The following is a 15411-nucleotide window of genomic DNA, read 5'->3' as shown; positions in this document are numbered from 1 at the left end:
GGGACTCATCTCTTTTTGTTAAACCTTTCTCTGACCCCGTTTCATAGCTCTTTAAATCTCTTCAGTGACCCATCCTCCACTCTTCTCCTCACACTCCATCTCCATCCAGTTTCCTTCCGCCAAGAGATTTAAATACCAGCTGCCAGGGATTCATTTCTCAGTCAGTTTTTAAACGACGATATTATCTGAAAATGTTCCTCCTAACCTCCTCCTGAAAGTCTCTGCTTGAGTTAAGTTCTGTGTGTCTGGATAACGTCTGAACACACAGTGTGGTGAATGATGTTTTTATTCCTTGAATAATGTCCGGGAGCTTTGATAGATTTGTCTTTATATTATATATTGTCATCGGCGAGAATGTCTTCTGTTTATTCTTCTTCTTCATCCAAAATGTGTTGAGGTTTGGTCAAACCTGAATAAAAATCTTCAGACATGAACTTCAGGTTCTTAGAGACACGTGAACAAGATGGGAAACAACTAACTAACTAACTAACCAACCAACTAACCATCTTTCTTTCCTTCTTTCCTTCTTTCTTTCTTCTGGTTTTCTTGCCTATAGAGGGGGACAGTGGTGCTGGGGTGAGATAAGAGAGGAAGTTTTACCTCCTCCAGTTTGAAGGTGATCATGGTGAAGGCTCTGAACACACAGTCCGTCGGCCCCGTGATGGTGATGATCCTCTCTGGACACGAACCCTCTGAGATGTTGATCCTCGCGCTGCTCTGTGGGGCCAGAACGGGGGAGGAGGATGGGGGAGGAGGATGGGGGGAGGAAGGGATTGTGGGAAAATTAATAATTTGTTTCAGTGGGGTTGGGGACAATTTGGGAGGTAAGGAAGGGAGATGATGAGGATTATGTAAAGGAAGGAAGGGGTGGGGGTGTCATGAAGAGGAAGGACATTGGGAGGTTAATGGAGGGAGGGAGAGAAAACACATTAGTGGGGGAGAAGAGGAGGAGGACCACTTTCAACACTGGTCCTCACTTAAGAGGAGATTCACCTAGGATGCAGGAGGAGAGAGGGATGACAAGGAGGCTGGAGCAGGGAAGGAGGAGGGGGGAGGTGAGGAGAGTAAGGTAGTAAATTGAAGTTTTCAGGAAAGTGGAGGGGGGCAGAGGAGGAAATGAAAAGGGGAGAAAGATTAAGATGACTGGAGGAGGAGGAGGCGGTCGGAAGGTGTGATTGACATCCAGGAAATGGAGAGAGGAGGAAGGGCAGGAGGAGGAGGTGGAGAAGATCAGGAGGAGAAAATATTTGGGGAGAAGGTGAAGATCAAGAGAAGTAATGATGGAGGGAGGAGGAAATGAAAGAGTGAGAAGATTAGAGGGTGAGGTTTCTGAGGGAGACGAGTCTCTTCCTTCATTTACTAACGGCTTCATGAACACGACCTGTTGTCATTCACTCAACCTCTTCATCATCCCTCCGTCTGCCTCCTCCTCCTCCTCCTAAAGTTGGAATATTTCACCCTCGACCATCCACCATCTGTTCATGTCTTTCCTCTTCCTCCAGCCATCTTTATTCCATCTATTCTTTCATTCTTTCACTTTAGGTCATTCCCATCCCTTTAAGTACATTGAAGAATAAGTGACCTAATTCATTAGTATTTAAATGAGTGTCCTATGCAGGGTTAGAAAGATTCAATAGAAACCACCAGAACTCCCGACTCGTCCAAATGCATCAGCAGGTAGAGACCAACAGGTGGAGATCATCTAAGGTCCCTTCTCCAAAAGTAGCTTCTTCAGTTCTAAGAGACTGGAGGGAATTCTGAGGTTTAAATAGAAAACTCTACAGGTAAAACTTGCTTGACTTGTCTTTGTAGGAACCAGAAACCGGTGCCACTAATTGTCATTCACGTACGATACTTACTTGCATTTCAATTCAAATACAGTTTGTCTAGTTGCTTTTAATGCATTGTGTTTTGGTTGCCCGTGTGCTTTTAATCAGTTTTTGCCTTGTCTAATACTTTTTCAACCATAGTGTATCTTTGCAATGTTTTATTTTTTGATCACTCAACCGCTGCAAATAGAGCACCTGAAGAAATGACTACTTTGAAATCTTCTGAGTGCCTGAAGAACTTTTGTATCTTCTTGGACAGAATTGACTTTAAAGTGCTGCTTTAGGTTTATGATTACTCCACGATAAGCTGAACATTAACGGACACTTGAAGACTCAGACAGACAAACATTCCTGAAGTCAAGGGGAGTTCTGCAGGAATCCTCCTGCACCATGGATCCGTCCCTGAACCACCGAGTTGAACCCCTGGGCAGACTGCACAGACCCCACCAGTTCATGTCCTCTTGTACTCTCTCTTCAAGCTTCTTTTCAACCTTTTTTAAGATGCTGGTCATCAATAGGCCTGTTTTCAATAGGTATGAGGTCATGGGATTCCTCATGCTCAGCCTGCCTTAGCAAATGAAAATGGATGGATAACCACACACATTCCCTGCAGTGACAAAACTCGTTTCATTGACGTAAACAGATCTTATCATCGGAACACTGGGACATAATAATGGGTTTAACATTTGGACAGGACCCGGACAGAACAATATGTCCATACATTATAAATACTGATTCCAACTGCCGCAAACTGCGACACCTTCAACTGACGCCGGTTGCTGCAAACAAAAGATAAAATATGTTGGACTGAACCACTCCCCTGAATAACTGGTCCAGCTACATTAAGCTCCGCCCCCTTATCCGATTTACCTGAGACAAACCAGGAACCAGTTTATTATTGTGTGACTAAAGAGAGACACAGACAATCAGATTCAGCTTCAGACCAAACTAACACCTTCCTCTGAGTGAGTCCAGCTACAGGAGAGAAAAGTGGAAACTACAACACTGCTGCTTCAAGCTGCTGACTCTCCACACACTGAAGGTGAGTTTGACCAAAAACAGGAAGTTAGTAGAAGATGGAGGAGACATGACTGACTGGACTTTGTGTCTGCTGTGTTCCAGCTTCACTCAGAGACTAAATGGCTTCCAGATCAGAGGAGGATCTCTGCTGTCCGGTCTGTCAGGAGGTCTTCAGAGATCCTGTTATTCTGTCATGTAGCCACAGCTTCTGTAAAGTCTGTCTGAAGAACTGGTGGAAAATGAATCTATTACAGCAGTGTCCAGTTTGTAACAGAAGATCTTCAAGAGATGATCCACCTTCAAACTCGGTGCTGAGGAACCTGTGTGAGTCCTTCTTACAGGAGAGAGATCAGAGATCTCCAGAGGCTCTCTGCAGTCTGCACTCTGAGAAACTCAGACTCTTCTGTCTGGACCATCAGCAGCCAGTGTGTGTTGTCTGCAGAGATTCAAGAAAACACTCCAACCACAGATTCAGACCCATCGATGAAGCTGCACCACAGCACAAGAAGAACCTTCAGGAAACTCTGGAGCCCTTAAAGGAGAAGTTAAAGGTATATGAAGAAGTTAAAGCGAAGTTTGATGCAACAGAAAAACACATCAAGGTCCAGGCCCGACACACAGAGAGGCAGATTAAGGAGCAGTTCAAGAAGCTTCACCAGTTTCTAGCAGAGGAAGAGGAGGCCAGGATGGCTGCACTGAGGGAGGAAGAGGAGCAGAAGAGTCAGATGATGAAAGAGAAGATGGAGGCTCTGAGCAGAGAGATAGCAGCTCTTTCAGACACAGTCAGAGCCACAGAGGAGGAGCTGAGAGCTGAAGACGTCTCATTCCTCAACAACTACAAGGCTGCAGTGGAAAGAGTCCAGCGCTGCCCCCTGCTGGATGATCCACAGCTGCCCTCAGGAGCTCTGATAGACCAGGCCAAACATCTGGGCAACCTGGCCTTCAACATCTGGAACAACATGAAGGACCTGGTCTCCTACACTCCTGTCATTCTGGATCCAATCACTGCTCATCCATGTCTGATCCTGTCTGAAGATCTGACCAGTGTGAGAGGAGGAGATGAACAACTACTTCCTGATAATCCCGAGAGGTTTGATCATTACTGGTTTGTCCTCGGTTCTGAGGGCTTTAACTCAGGGACTCACAGCTGGGATGTTGAGGTTGGAGATAACACATGGTGGGGACTGGGTGTGTTAGCAGAGTCTGATCAGAGGAAGGGAGACATACCATCTGGATTGTGGGGAGTAATGATCTATGAAGGTAAATACACAACATGGTCACCATCAGATCCTTCCACTGTTCTCCCAGTAGAGAAGAAGTTCCAGAGGATCAGAGTGAATCTGGACTGGAACAGAGGAAATCTGTCCTTCTCTGATCTTGATACTAACACACACATACACACCTTCACACACACTTTCACTGAGAGGATGTTTCCATACATTGGAACTGTGGATAAAGTTAAGATATTACCAGTAAATGTCTCTATGTCAGTGAATCAGGTCAATTAGAGACAAACAGGATGAAAAGTCAGTGAATTTAGAAATTACCTGCCCCATTATTCCAAAGCTGTGTTTCTGTTTCCTTACGGTGTTGGTTAGCATTGTGACTGTTCCTTGTGTTTAAAATTGTTTGGGTTCAGAGTTGTTGTAAAGTTGTTGATTTTAGAGCTGAATGTTTGTCTCTTTAGAAATGAAAAGCTGATCCCGATGTGACTGATCTGATGATGTGAGCTGTATTTTATGTAACCTGTGACCTGCTGTCATTGTGTTCATCTACTTTCTGATAATGCTGTGTGTAATACAATAAAAAGAGAGGAAAGTGTTCAGGTTTGCAGTCATCATGTCTTCATTCTGACTAAACACACACACACACACACACACACACACACACACACACACACACACACACACACACACACACATATATACACACATACATACATACATACATACATACATACAGGGTTAGTGTGTTCATGGGGGGCCCTGGCATTTTTCTTGCAGGCGCAGGAAAAAAGTGACCATGCGAGTGGTCCTGGATTTGATGGATCACAGCTAGCTGCTAGAGGGGATTCAACTCAATTCAATTCAATTCAAATCAATTCAAATTTTTTAATATAGCGTCAATAACAATACAAATAGCCTCAAGACACTTTACCAAAAAACGACCTGAAACCTCCAGAGCAGCCTGAGGGAAAAACTCCCTTTTGACAGGAAGAAACCTTGAGTAGAACCTGCTCATATGGAGGAACCATCTGCTGAAGACCAGCCGGGTAGAAACAGAGTAGATAGAGAAAAAAGAGAAGGAGGAACAAGATAAACTTCTCTCATAGATACATACATCGAGCTGAAGGAAAGACATAGAATCTAATAATACAACATATTGCTGATGATCTTATGTGACAGTTTAAGAGGGGAGTCTGTTAAATAGTGTGTCCAGGGTCCAGTCACAATCTTAGCGTACACTTCATTGAGAGACCTCAGACTGCAGCCAGTCACCTTCTCTGCAAACTGAATGACAAGCTTCAGTCTGATCTTGTCCTTAGCAGAAGCTGCAGCTCCAGGTGGTGGTGGAGTTGGTGAGGAATGATTCAATGGTGGCAGTGTAGAAGTGTCCCTTCACTGTCTTTGACAGGTTGAATTTCTTCAGCTGCTGCAGGAAGTTCATCCTCTGCTGTGCTTCCTTGATGAGGGCTCTGACGTTCAGCTCCCATTTGAGGTCCTGGGAGATGATGGTTCCCAGGAACCAGAAGGACTCCATGGTGTTGACTATAGAGTCACACAGGGTGATGGAGAGGAGTGGGGCTGCATTCTTGCTGTACTCCATGATCATCTCCTCTGTCTTGGAAGCACTCAACTCCAGGTGGTCACCAGGCAGTCAATCTCCATCATGTTGGCATCTGAAAAATTCAGGAGTTTGACAGACCCACGACTGGAGGGGCAGCTGTTGGCGTACAGGAAGAAGAGCTGAAAGGACACAGCCTTGAGGGGAACCTGTACTGACGGTACGGGGGTCTGAGATGTGTTTTCCCAGCCTCACAAGCTGCCTCCTGTCAGACAGGAAGTCTGTGATCCACCTGCAGGCGGAATCAGGCACGTTCAGCTGGGAGAGTTTCTCCTGTAGCAGTGATGGAACGACTGTGTTGAAGGTCGAGCTGAAATCCACAAACAGGATTCTGGCCTTCTATTCTGGGGGAGTCCATATGCGGGAGGATGAGATGGAGGGACAGGTTGACAGCGTCATCCACAGATCTGTTTGACCTGTAGGCAAACTTTAGGGGGATCACTCTCTCCAGCTCTTCTTTCTGTCCCATGTTTCCTGTTGCTATACGATCCTTCCCTCTGCCTACTTTCTTCTGTTCCTTGATCATCAAATCAGAGCAGCTGCAGTTCCTTGGACAAACATGGACATTTATATTCACTTATCTGACCAACTGATGGCTTCATTTTTAATTAAAATGTTAAATATAAGGCATCAGAACCCTAAACTTGTCGAAATCCATACTATACACTGAGCTAAGTCACTTCCAGCTCCTGGTGGCAGCTGCCATTACTCCTGATCTTGTTTCTTTACCCTGGCTACCAGCTACTTGGAAATTATGATTGTAGATGACACTCCAGAATCAGATGAACATTGACAGAGACTTCAAGACCTGGAAAGACAAATGTTCCTGAAGTCAAGGGGAAGTTCTAAAGAGAACTTTCTGCAATAAGCATCCATCCCTGAACCACCAAGCTGAATCGTCCGGGCAGACTGCACAGACCCCACCTGTTCACATCTTAATGGTTTCACGCTCTCTTGAACTCTCTCTTCAAGCGTCTCTTTAACTTTCCCTTAAGGTACTTGTCGTCTGTCAGTCTGGTCCTGGTTCTTTTGCCAAAGATGAAGTTAACCACCAGCTTTGGGCTGCATCCATGAAGAATCCCACCCTGACCTAACCCTGTTGCAATAGGGCTACTACCAACCTCACATCGTCCTCGAGTCTTGATTAGAAGGACTCACAACCTGGCCAACATCGGACAGGTAGTCAACCTTCCCTCTCCTTAACTCCAATCACATTGTTGTCACGTCTTTTTTGTGTTGGGTCACTAGAAAAACGTTCCATTTATGTGCACCTGGGAGAAGACTGGAAGGATTTTAACCTTGACCTGAGAACGTCTCTGGATTCCTCATAAGTAATTATAAAATACTGCTAGTGTGACTGATGTCTGGGATAATATACTCAGCCTATCATCACCAAAACCTGACTTTAAATATATCAGTGAAGATGGAGGGATAACTATGCATATTCTTGAACACAAATTGTTTCAAAAATAAAAGACCATCCGCTGACGGTCCCTCTGTGACTATAAACTCTATGAAGTCTTTGGACTGAAACACTCCCCTGAATAAGAGGCCAAAGCTCAACATTTATCAGAGGAGTTCTGGTACAGCTCCGCCCCCTCATATGATTCTGAGATAACCTGAGACAAACCAGGAAACAGTTTATTATTGTGTGACTACAGAGAGACACAGACGATCAGATTCAGCTTCAGACCAAACTAACACCTTCCTCTGAGTGAGTCCAGCTACAGGAGAGAAAAGTGGAAACTACAACACTTCTGCTTCAAGCTGCTGACTCTCCACACACTGAAGGTGAGTTTGACCAGAAACAGGAAGTTAGTAGAAGAAGAAGGAGGAGAGCCGTGACTGACTAGTCTGCTGTGTTTCAGCTTCACTCAGAGACTAAATGGCTTCCAGATCAGAGGATGATTTCTGCTGTCCAGTCTGTCAGGAGGTCTTCAGAGATCCTGTTGTTCTGTCATGTAGCCACAGCTTCTGTAAAGTCTGTCTGAAGAACTGGTGGAGAGAGAAACCATTACACGAGTGTCCAGTTTGTAACAGAAGATCTTCAAGGGATGATCCACCTGTTAGTCTGGCCTTGAGGAACCTGTGTGAGTCCTTCTTACAGGAGAGAGATCAGAGATCTCCAGAGGCTCTCTGCAGTCTGCACTCTGAGAAACTCAGACTCTTCTGTCTGGATCATCAGCAGCCAGTGTGTCTCGTCTGCAGAGATTCACAAAAACACTCCAACCACAGATTCAGTCCCATCGATGAAGCTGCACGACAGCACAAGAAGAACCTTCAGGAAACTCTGGAGCTCTTACAGAAGAAGTTAAAGTTTTGTGAAGAAGTTAATGTGAAGTTTGATGAAACAGAAAAACACATCAAGGTCCAGGCCCAACACATAGAGAGGCAGATTAAGGAGCAGTTCAAGAAGCTTCACCAGTTTCTAGCAGAGGAAGAGGAGGCCAGGATGGCTGCACTGAGGGAGGAAGAGGAGCAGAAGAGTCAGATGATGAAGAAGAAGATGGAGGCTCTGAACAGAGAGATAGCAGCTCTTTCAGACACAGTCAGAGCCACAGAGGAGGATCTGAGAGCTGAAGACGTCTCATTCCTCAACAACTACAAGGCTGCAGTGGAAAGAGTCCAGCGCTGCCTCCTTCTGGATGATCCACAGCTGCTCCCAGGAGCTTTGATAGACCAGGCCAAACATCTGGGCAACCTGGCCTTCAACATCTGGAACAACATGAAGGACCTGGTCTCCTACACTCCTGTCATTCTGGATCCAAACACTGCTGGAAGAAAACTGATCCTGTCTGAAGATCTGACCAGTGTGAGATTAGGAGATGGGCAGCAGTTTCCTGATAATCCAGAGAGGTTTGATTATTTCTGTTCTGTCCTGGGCTCTGAGGGTTTTAACTCAGGGACTCACAGTTGGGATGTTGATGTTGGAGATAACATATGGTGGTTACTGGGGGTGTCGGCGGAGTGTGTCCAGAAGAAGGGACGCACACCATCTGGGTTGTGGACAATAAGGTTTGGTAAAGGTAAATATTCAACATATTCACCAGCAGCTCCTCACACTGTTCTCCCAGTAAAGAAGAAGCTCCAGAGGATCAGAGTGAATCTGGACTTGAACAGAGGAAATCTGTCCTTCTTCGATCTTGATAGTTACACACACATACACACCTTCACACACACTTTCACTGAGAGGATGTTTCCATATATTAATGCTGTGAATAAACTCCCTGTGAAGATTTTACCAGTGAAGTTCTCTGTGACAGTTAATCAGAGCAGATGATTCCATTCATGATATTACCTCCTTCTCAAAGACAAAAGTCAGTGAATCTAAAAAGAACTGTTAGTTTAGAGAGCTAACAAAAAAATTATTAATGCTTAATCACGTACATGTACAATAATCTTCATGTTTTTATTGCGTTTCAACCAGAGGAGTTCTTCTTTGGGTTTTGTAAACTTGTTGATTTCAGAGCTGAATGTTTGACTCTTCAGAAATGAAAAGCTGCCAGATGATCGAGATGTGAATGATCTGATGATGTGAGCTGTATTTCATGTAATCTATGACCTGTTGTCATTATGTTCATCTACTTTCTAATAACATTGTGTGTATGATAATAAAAAGGGAAAGTGTTCAGAATTGCAGTCGCCACGTCTTCATTTTGACTGGAATGTGAGGAGGAAAGGTTAATGTTGTATGGTTTGGAAACTACCTACCACTAAAACCAGTTGGAGGAAATATGTGACATAACAATGTCAATAACACTGCAGCTTTCAGTCATAGGTTGTTGTTATTTTTCCAAATACATGAAATGAAATTTTCACCAGGTGTTGGTAACAACCCAGGTAATTCATACATAGAAAGAAACCAAAACAAATAAGTTCCGGAATTAAGTCGCTTACTGATATTTATTTAATACTTTGTACAAAAGACTTTGTTGGTAATGAAGCTTCAAGATGCCTCCTGTTGGAGAAACTAGTCGCATGCATTGCTCAGATGTGATTTTGGCCCATTCTTCTACACAGTCTTTAAATCTTTAAGGTTCCGAGGGACTCTGATTTTTAGTTCTTTCCATAGATTTCCAGTTGGATTCCAGTCAGGTGATTGGCTGGGCCATTCTAGCTGGTTATTTTCTTTCTTTGAAGCCAGTTGAGAGTTTCCTTGGCTCCATGTCTTGCTGAAATGTCCATCCTCATTTCTTCTTCATCATTCTAGTAGATGGCAGCAGATTTTTCTCAAGAATGTCTACATTTTGTCTTCAGTTTTAGTTATATTTGCCAGTACCATATGCAGAAAAACAGCCCCACACCATAATGTTCCCACATTAAAACTTTAGTCTGTGTATTTGGGGTGATGTGCAGTGGATTTTGTCCTCCTAACATGGTGTGTGTTATGGCATCCAAAGAGTGCAATTTTGCTCTCAACTGACCAGATTATGTTCTCCTAATATTTTACAGGCTTGTCCAAATGTAGTCCAGCAAACTTTAAAAGAGCTTCAACGTGCTCTTTCGTCAGAAATGGAGTCTTGCATGGTGAATGTGCATACCGGCCATGTCCATTTCTGTGCACTGCTTATTGTTTTCTTTGAAACCTGCTAATTCCAGGTCTTTCTGAAGCTATCCACAAGTGGTCCTGGGCTCATGGACAACTCTTCTGTCAGAAATCTTGTGAGGAGCATCTGGTCGTGGCCGGTTTATGGTCAAATGATGTTCTTTCCACTTCCGGATTATGGATCAGGAAGATGTACACTCCACCCTGAAAGGCCTTCTCGTTGGGAGGCATCAGCGCTCAGCACCGGGGTTGCTGTGCTGTCCCCATAGCTTCTAAAATGTTCATTAATTTTTATGATCTTATTATTTCTTATTTTTCTTCCATTCAACCTCAGGCTTTATCTGCAGCCTTCTATTCTACTCGGGTTATGGGCAACTGCAGTACACAAATCAACAACTTTACATCAAGACTACATCCAAACTAACAAGTTTGTTTATTATCTTAACATTAAGGATTAATCATTTTACGTTGATAAGCTGGATAATCTATTTGTGCTTTTTAGATTTACTGACTTTTGTCTTCTTCCATAAATGGAATCGTGTTTATCTGCTCTGATTCACTAACACAGAGAACATTACTGGTAAAATCTTCACTGGGAGTTTATTCCCACTGAAAATGAATGGAAACATTCCTTCAGTGGAAGTGTGTGTGAAGGTATGTGTGTGTTAGTATCAAGATCAGAGAAGGACAGATTTCCTCTGTTCCAGTCCAGATTCACTCTGATCCTCTGGAGCTTCTTCTTTACTGAGAGATAAGTGGAAGGAGCGGGTGAACATGTTGAGTATTCACCAGTGCATTGTTTATTCTGTTCTTTGAAACCATTGCACCTGCTCATTCCAGGTCTTTCTGAAGCTCTCCACTAGTGGTCCTTGGCTCTTGGACTCTTCTGATAATTCTTTTCACTCCCCTGTCAGAAGAGCACCTGGTTGTGGCCGGTTTATGGTTGAATGATGTTCTTGCCACTTCCGGATTATGGACCCAACAATGCTCACTGGAATGTTCTGAAGTTTAGAAATCCTTCTGTAACCATCAAAATGTTTTTCAACAATAAGTTTGCAAAGGTCTTGAGGGAGTTCTTTGCTTTTTTCCATTATGAGAATATTCCTTGTGTGACATCTTGGTGATGACACACCTTTTTATAGGACATCAGTTGGACTGAACTTGAACCAGAACCTGATACTCATTTGCACTGACAAGGGGAAGGATGGCTTTCTGATCACTGATAAATTTCAGCTGGTGTCTTGGCTTTCCATGCAGTTTTCCACCTCCCTTTCTGCTTGTGTTCAATACTTTTGTTATTTTACATTATTACACATAACGTAATTTCTGAACTGAAGATGAGCTGTTATACAGCTGGATAGAATTAAGCAATATTACTCTCGAGGCTGTGCTTTTACGTCATTTGAGCACGACGGTGATGCGGTAAGCAAGCGTCACCGAAGTGCTCAAATGACGTATAAGCACAGCCTCGAGGGTAATATTGCGATTATACAACAATTACCAACAAAATAAAGCGTATAATTAAATATATATGCATGTTGATGCACATGTTTTTTGCGAGTGTGCTTCCCGTTCCCATGGAAATAAATGGGGTCTGACTAATACCTGGAAAACAATCAGTCACAGCAGTAGACTCCTATGTGTAATGGAACAGTTTACTACTCCAGCAAGTAGCCCGAGGCTTAGTAACGACCTAGCAACGGAGAAACTTTCTAATACCGTCAACGTTTATGGAGATCGTGGAGTTGCCCAAACTGAATAAATAGCGGACATATAAACACTAAACTGCTTTGTTAGTTTAGTCTTGTAGTGACTAACATGTCTGCTGAAAAATATATTTTTCACAGACAGACTGGTCTCCTAATTTCACATTTATTTTGAAGCCTGCACGTATCAGGGACTCACCGGAACAGCTGACGATCCAAACGTTTCCAGTAACTCCACAGAGTTGTAAAGTCTAAAAGTCAAAATATATTTAACAAAGATCGACGGAATAATTTCCAACATGAACATCGGGTTTTTATCTAACGGAATATTCCTCTTCAGTCCATATTAGTCCACCTTTAGCCTGTAGAAATATTTTCTCTGCGCTCACTGAACTGTTTGATCTCCGACGTGCTACACACAAATGACTAACACCTGTATTAACAGGGTGGTCTAACAGATTCGTAACACAGAATATTTCTTAAAGAAAGCTGAAATTGTAAATTCAGATGTATGACTCTATTGAAGTTGATTTCAAGTGGGCTTATTTGTATTTGTTTACATATTTATATATTTTCAGGACGTGACAATGTGGAGATGGCGGAGCGATATTTTTAGTGATGAATCAGCTGTGCTGATTTGAGCACGTTCTAAATGTCTTATTGACCAATTGGAACTACTTGTATAATATGGAATAAAATAAGTTCACTGTGGCAGCAGAGCTGAATCATTCTGCTGGAGAATGAGCTCCTCTGACCCTCAAATGTTTGGTGTAGTGGTATGTTTACTATGAAAAACTGTGACGTGTTCAATACTTATTTCATATATATACAAGTGTACTGCAGTTACCCATAACCCAAGTTGAAAGGGAGTCTGCAAAAGAAGCCTGAGGAAGAAGAAAAACATGTACAGATTTGCTGTTGTTTTTTCTTCCCATTGAACTATATGCTACACTGACTAGAATATGTTCAGATCATAACAGTTCAATGATCTGCGGGTAGTAGGACAGTAGTCAGGATCCCTGGCAGAGGAAACACCAGGTAATGATGATCTGTTGAGATATCGATGACAAATCAAAGAGGATCCTTCTCAGCAAAGCTGAGCAAGCTAAACTCCCAGTTTTAAAGACATAAAGGCCTTTATGATCAGTGAGTTTCTATGCTTAATCTCAGACAAAATATAAGTCATTGCATTATTGCCGTAAACATCTCTGAGATTCCAAATCTAATCACTTAATTTCCTTGGATGGCATTACCTTGGCCTCCAGTACTACTGTGAAAAACCTTGGTGTCATATTTGATGAGGATATGTCCTTTAATTAAAGAAAGTGACCGTTACTGAATTCTTTCACCTGAATAATATCATAAAAATTAGTAACATCATGTCTCAGAGTGATACTGAAAATCTAATCATGCATTTGTGTCTTCCATGCTGTAATTCATTACTATCCAAATAACTCTTTAAAAATGATTCAAAATGCTGCAGCAAGAGCACTCTCTCTCTTTTTTTTTTTTTAGCTTCTCTTCATTGGCTCCCTTTAAAATCCTCCTGCACCACGTCTCAAAAACCACTGAGTTGAATTCCCCGGGCAGACTGCACAGACGCCACCTGTTCACATCTTAATGGATTAATGTCTCCTTGAACTCTCTCTTCAAACTCTTCAAGAAAATGCTTGGATAACCACACACACTGTTTTGTAAGTGACAAAACTGGTTTCATTGACGTCAACAGATCTAATCAGAGGAACACTGGGGCATAATGATGCCTTCACCATATAGATATCTCAATGTATTAGAAATAATTTCAACTAGTTTTCAAGAAATCATGATTTCAGAACACATGTCCATATATCAAAATGTTGTTTCCTCTAAGCTTAAATATTTTGGAGTGAACCAATACCCTAACAAATAGATCCAACTACATTTATCAGAGGAGTTCTGGTAAAGCTCCGCCCTCACCTGATAGAGCTGATATATAAGACTAGTGTATGACTGAACCTTTCAATCATACATTATTGGTATTTTTGCAAGTAAACCCAGTCAGATTCACATCTTACCAGCAGAAGTGTTTATATTTTTCTAAGAAATGTGATGACATGAAAAACAGTTGGGTGATCTGCAGGTATTTAAAATATCCGGTGTACTGCAGTTACCCATAACCCAAGTTGAAAAAATGGGGCAGCAGATAAAGCCCGAGGGTTAATGGGGGAAAAAAGTAATGTGTTCAGATTTCCTGTTCGTTCTGACTAAACTGCAGATTTTTATTGAATTTGTCAACACTCAAACTGAATGCTACAGGTGACACTAGCTAGAATGTGTTCTTGCTCAGATTATTGTTCAGTGATGGCAGAGTAGGACAGCAGTCAGAATCTGTGGCAGTGGAAAGAACAGTCAATGATGTTCAGTCTGAACATTTCAAGATATCAAGAAGAAACCAGAGAAGGGCCCTTTAAGCAAAGCATAGACAACAAATGCATATCGTAGATCATGTAGCCCCTCTGTCTATCTTACAGTATCACAGTCTCTCTATCCATCAGTCCTATAGACATCCTAAAGCGATGTCTGTAATACAATGGTTAGTCTGACACCAACGCAACCCTGCTTTGCATAATAAAGTTATATAATAATTACATAATAAAATGTGTGGTTAACCACAAACCTTTTTTGTCGAGTGACACAACCGGTTTCATTGATGTAATACAGATCTTGTCACGAGGACACTGGAACACAATAATGCCTGCTCAATTTAGATATCTCAACAAGTCAGAGGCAGTTTCCAACAGATTATTAAGGAAGTTGTATCTCCATATATTATCAAAATTCACATCAAGACACAAGATTCTGTGGATAACTTTAAATCCATGGAACACGTTTAGGTGATATTCCCTCTACAATTACATATTTTGGACTGAAACAAATTACAGGTTTACAGAATTCTGGTAAAGCTCCGCCCCCTCATTTGGTTTACCTGAGACAAACCAGGAAGCAGTTATTACTGTGTGTGACTAAAGAGAGACACAGAGTCTTCAGTCTTCAGAGATCCTGTTGTTCTGTCATGTAGCCACAGCTTCTTAAAGTCTGTCTGAAGAACTGGTGGAGACAGAATCCATTATACGAGTGTCCAGTTTGTAAGACTTCAAATAAAGAATCACCTATAAAGTTGGTATTGATGAATCTGTGTGAGCCCTTTGTACTCAAGAAGAACCTTCAGGAAACTCTGGAGCCCTTAAAGAAGAAGTTAAAGGTTTATGAAGAAGTTAAAGTGAAGTTTGATGAAACAGAAATACACATCAAGGTCCAGGCCCGACACACAGAGAGGCAGATTAAGGAGCAGTTCAAGAAGCTTCACCAGTTTCTAGCAGAGGAAGAGGAGGCCAGGATGGCTGCACTGAGGGAGGAAGAGGAGCAGAAGAGTCAGATGATGAAGGAGAAGATGGAGGCTCTGAGCAGAGAGATAGCAGCTCTTTCA

The 15411-nt window shown here is 42.5% G+C and overlaps 4 protein-coding genes across 10 annotated transcripts in view; 3 read left to right on the top strand and 1 right to left on the bottom strand.

The window, feature by feature from the left end:
* LOC125006460 (nuclear factor 7, ovary-like) overlaps positions 1-15411 on the top strand; it is a 1183669-nt gene that overhangs the window by 463430 nt on the left and 704828 nt on the right. The window lies entirely within an intron of this gene.
* LOC125006445 (poly(rC)-binding protein 3-like) overlaps positions 1-15411 on the bottom strand; it is a 100215-nt gene that overhangs the window by 22073 nt on the left and 62731 nt on the right. For 4 of the 6 annotated variants that reach the window (XM_047582486.1, XM_047582490.1, XM_047582491.1 and 1 more), the window contains one exon: positions 601-717. In XM_047582486.1, coding sequence (XP_047438442.1) covers positions 601-717 — 117 coding nt within the window. Of the gene's footprint in view, positions 1-600; positions 718-993; positions 1144-15411 lie in introns of all 6 variants that reach the window. The other 2 variants (XM_047582488.1, XM_047582489.1) reach the window with 2 other exon arrangements.
* LOC125006454 (nuclear factor 7, brain-like) lies at positions 2811-9443 on the top strand. 2 transcript variants are annotated; one of them, XM_047582501.1, is made up of 2 exons: positions 2811-2871; positions 7562-9443. In XM_047582501.1, the coding sequence occupies exon 2, from the start codon at positions 7579-7581 to the stop codon at positions 8971-8973; it is 1395 nt and encodes a 464-aa protein (XP_047438457.1). In that variant the 5' UTR covers positions 2811-2871; positions 7562-7578; the 3' UTR covers positions 8974-9443. The 2 variants fall into 2 exon arrangements, with proteins under 2 accessions (XP_047438457.1, XP_047438456.1); XM_047582500.1 differs by lacking the exon at positions 2811-2871 and adding an exon at positions 7427-7484.
* Positions 2967-4672, top strand: LOC125006458 (nuclear factor 7, brain-like). The gene has a single exon (XM_047582505.1). It carries the CDS (start codon positions 2969-2971, stop codon positions 4355-4357), a length of 1389 nt encoding a protein of 462 aa, XP_047438461.1. The 5' UTR covers positions 2967-2968; the 3' UTR covers positions 4358-4672.

This window comes from Mugil cephalus, chromosome 4 (assembly GCF_022458985.1).
Source record: "Mugil cephalus isolate CIBA_MC_2020 chromosome 4, CIBA_Mcephalus_1.1, whole genome shotgun sequence".
Taxonomy (NCBI): domain Eukaryota; kingdom Metazoa; phylum Chordata; class Actinopteri; order Mugiliformes; family Mugilidae; genus Mugil; species Mugil cephalus.
Note: the sequence above shows the minus strand (reverse complement) of the source record. Positions and strands in the feature narration are given on the sequence as shown.

What these genes read in the sequence shown, in the direction of transcription:
- LOC125006458 (XM_047582505.1), top strand. Translation starts at nt 2,969, where the DNA reads ATGGCTTCCAGATCAGAGGAGGATCTCTGCTGTCCGGTCTGTCAGGAG.
- LOC125006454 (XM_047582501.1), top strand. Translation starts at nt 7,579, where the DNA reads ATGGCTTCCAGATCAGAGGATGATTTCTGCTGTCCAGTCTGTCAGGAG.